Raw genomic sequence first — 910 nt, 5'->3', positions numbered from 1 at the left:
TAGTCTTCCTCATCACTCGACGAGTCGCTAGAGGGCATCATTCGCATCTTCCGATGAGCAGCCTCTTCCTCAAGGCTCCGTAAGAAGTCCTTCTCCGCCTCCTCAACTTCATCAGAGCTGCTACACGCAGCGTACAAGTCCAGCACATCTCGATTCAATTCGAAGAACTCTTCTCCCCAACCAAAACTTCCATTGAGAGTTTCCTCAGCGAAGTCCTTGTACCCTGTTATATACGCAGCTGCGCAAAGCGCCTCAGCCGTACAGAGTTTTCCACGTTTGCCGAAATTTATAGGATTCGCCGCAACTAGAGTCATCGGCAACAAACGATAATGATGAGGAGGAACCTTCATTCGCCTGAGAAAATGTGCATATGCTTTGGTGACTATACAAAAATTGTGAGAAAATTTCCGTGATTTTTGCACACTTCTACCCCGTGTACCAATTTCGGCAATTCAAAATACTCTATTAGTAATATTCTGAGCAACCAAAGGGTAGATTATGATATCAATACGTGTATCCATATTCTTACTGGAGAAAGCAAACACATATCCCAACACTACCATAAAAGACTCTCTTACTTCGGAATTTCATCGAGGCGATTCCAGGAACAGTTTATAGCGCCAATTCCGCTCTTCGCAACGATCTCTCGATCACCACCCGACAGATAGGACTTCCCCTCAGCAGATAAGAGGACGCCCTGAAAGGTCCGTAGACTTCATCGATTTCGATAAGACATTACTTGAAACGGAACATGGGGTTTCAACGCCTTGGCAGCACCTCTTTTAACCAGCCGCATGCCTGTGTCCTTCTTAGGGTCATTCTGATGGAACTCGAACATGACCAACCGTGGGGTCTTCTCGATGTGCAGCTGAGGAGCTGCTGTTGAGTCGGAGGGTTGTGATACCATGGA

The 910-nt window shown here is 46.6% G+C and overlaps 1 protein-coding gene across 1 annotated transcript; it reads right to left on the bottom strand.

The window, feature by feature from the left end:
- Positions 1 to 16: 16 nt before the first annotated feature.
- Pmar_PMAR002537 (conserved hypothetical protein) lies at positions 17 to 838 on the bottom strand (the record flags this gene model as incomplete). The annotated part of the gene is made up of 3 exons (XM_002784758.1): positions 17 to 354; positions 579 to 697; positions 740 to 838. Coding segments are annotated over 3 exons (556 nt in total), but the record flags the coding sequence as incomplete, so codon positions are not given.
- Between the last annotated feature and the right edge of the window lie 72 nt (positions 839 to 910).

This window comes from Perkinsus marinus (assembly GCF_000006405.1).
Source record: "Perkinsus marinus ATCC 50983 genomic scaffold scf_1104296934650, whole genome shotgun sequence".
Classification (NCBI taxonomy): Eukaryota; Perkinsozoa; order Perkinsida; family Perkinsidae; genus Perkinsus; species Perkinsus marinus.
This window is presented reverse-complemented; position numbering and strand designations above follow the sequence as displayed.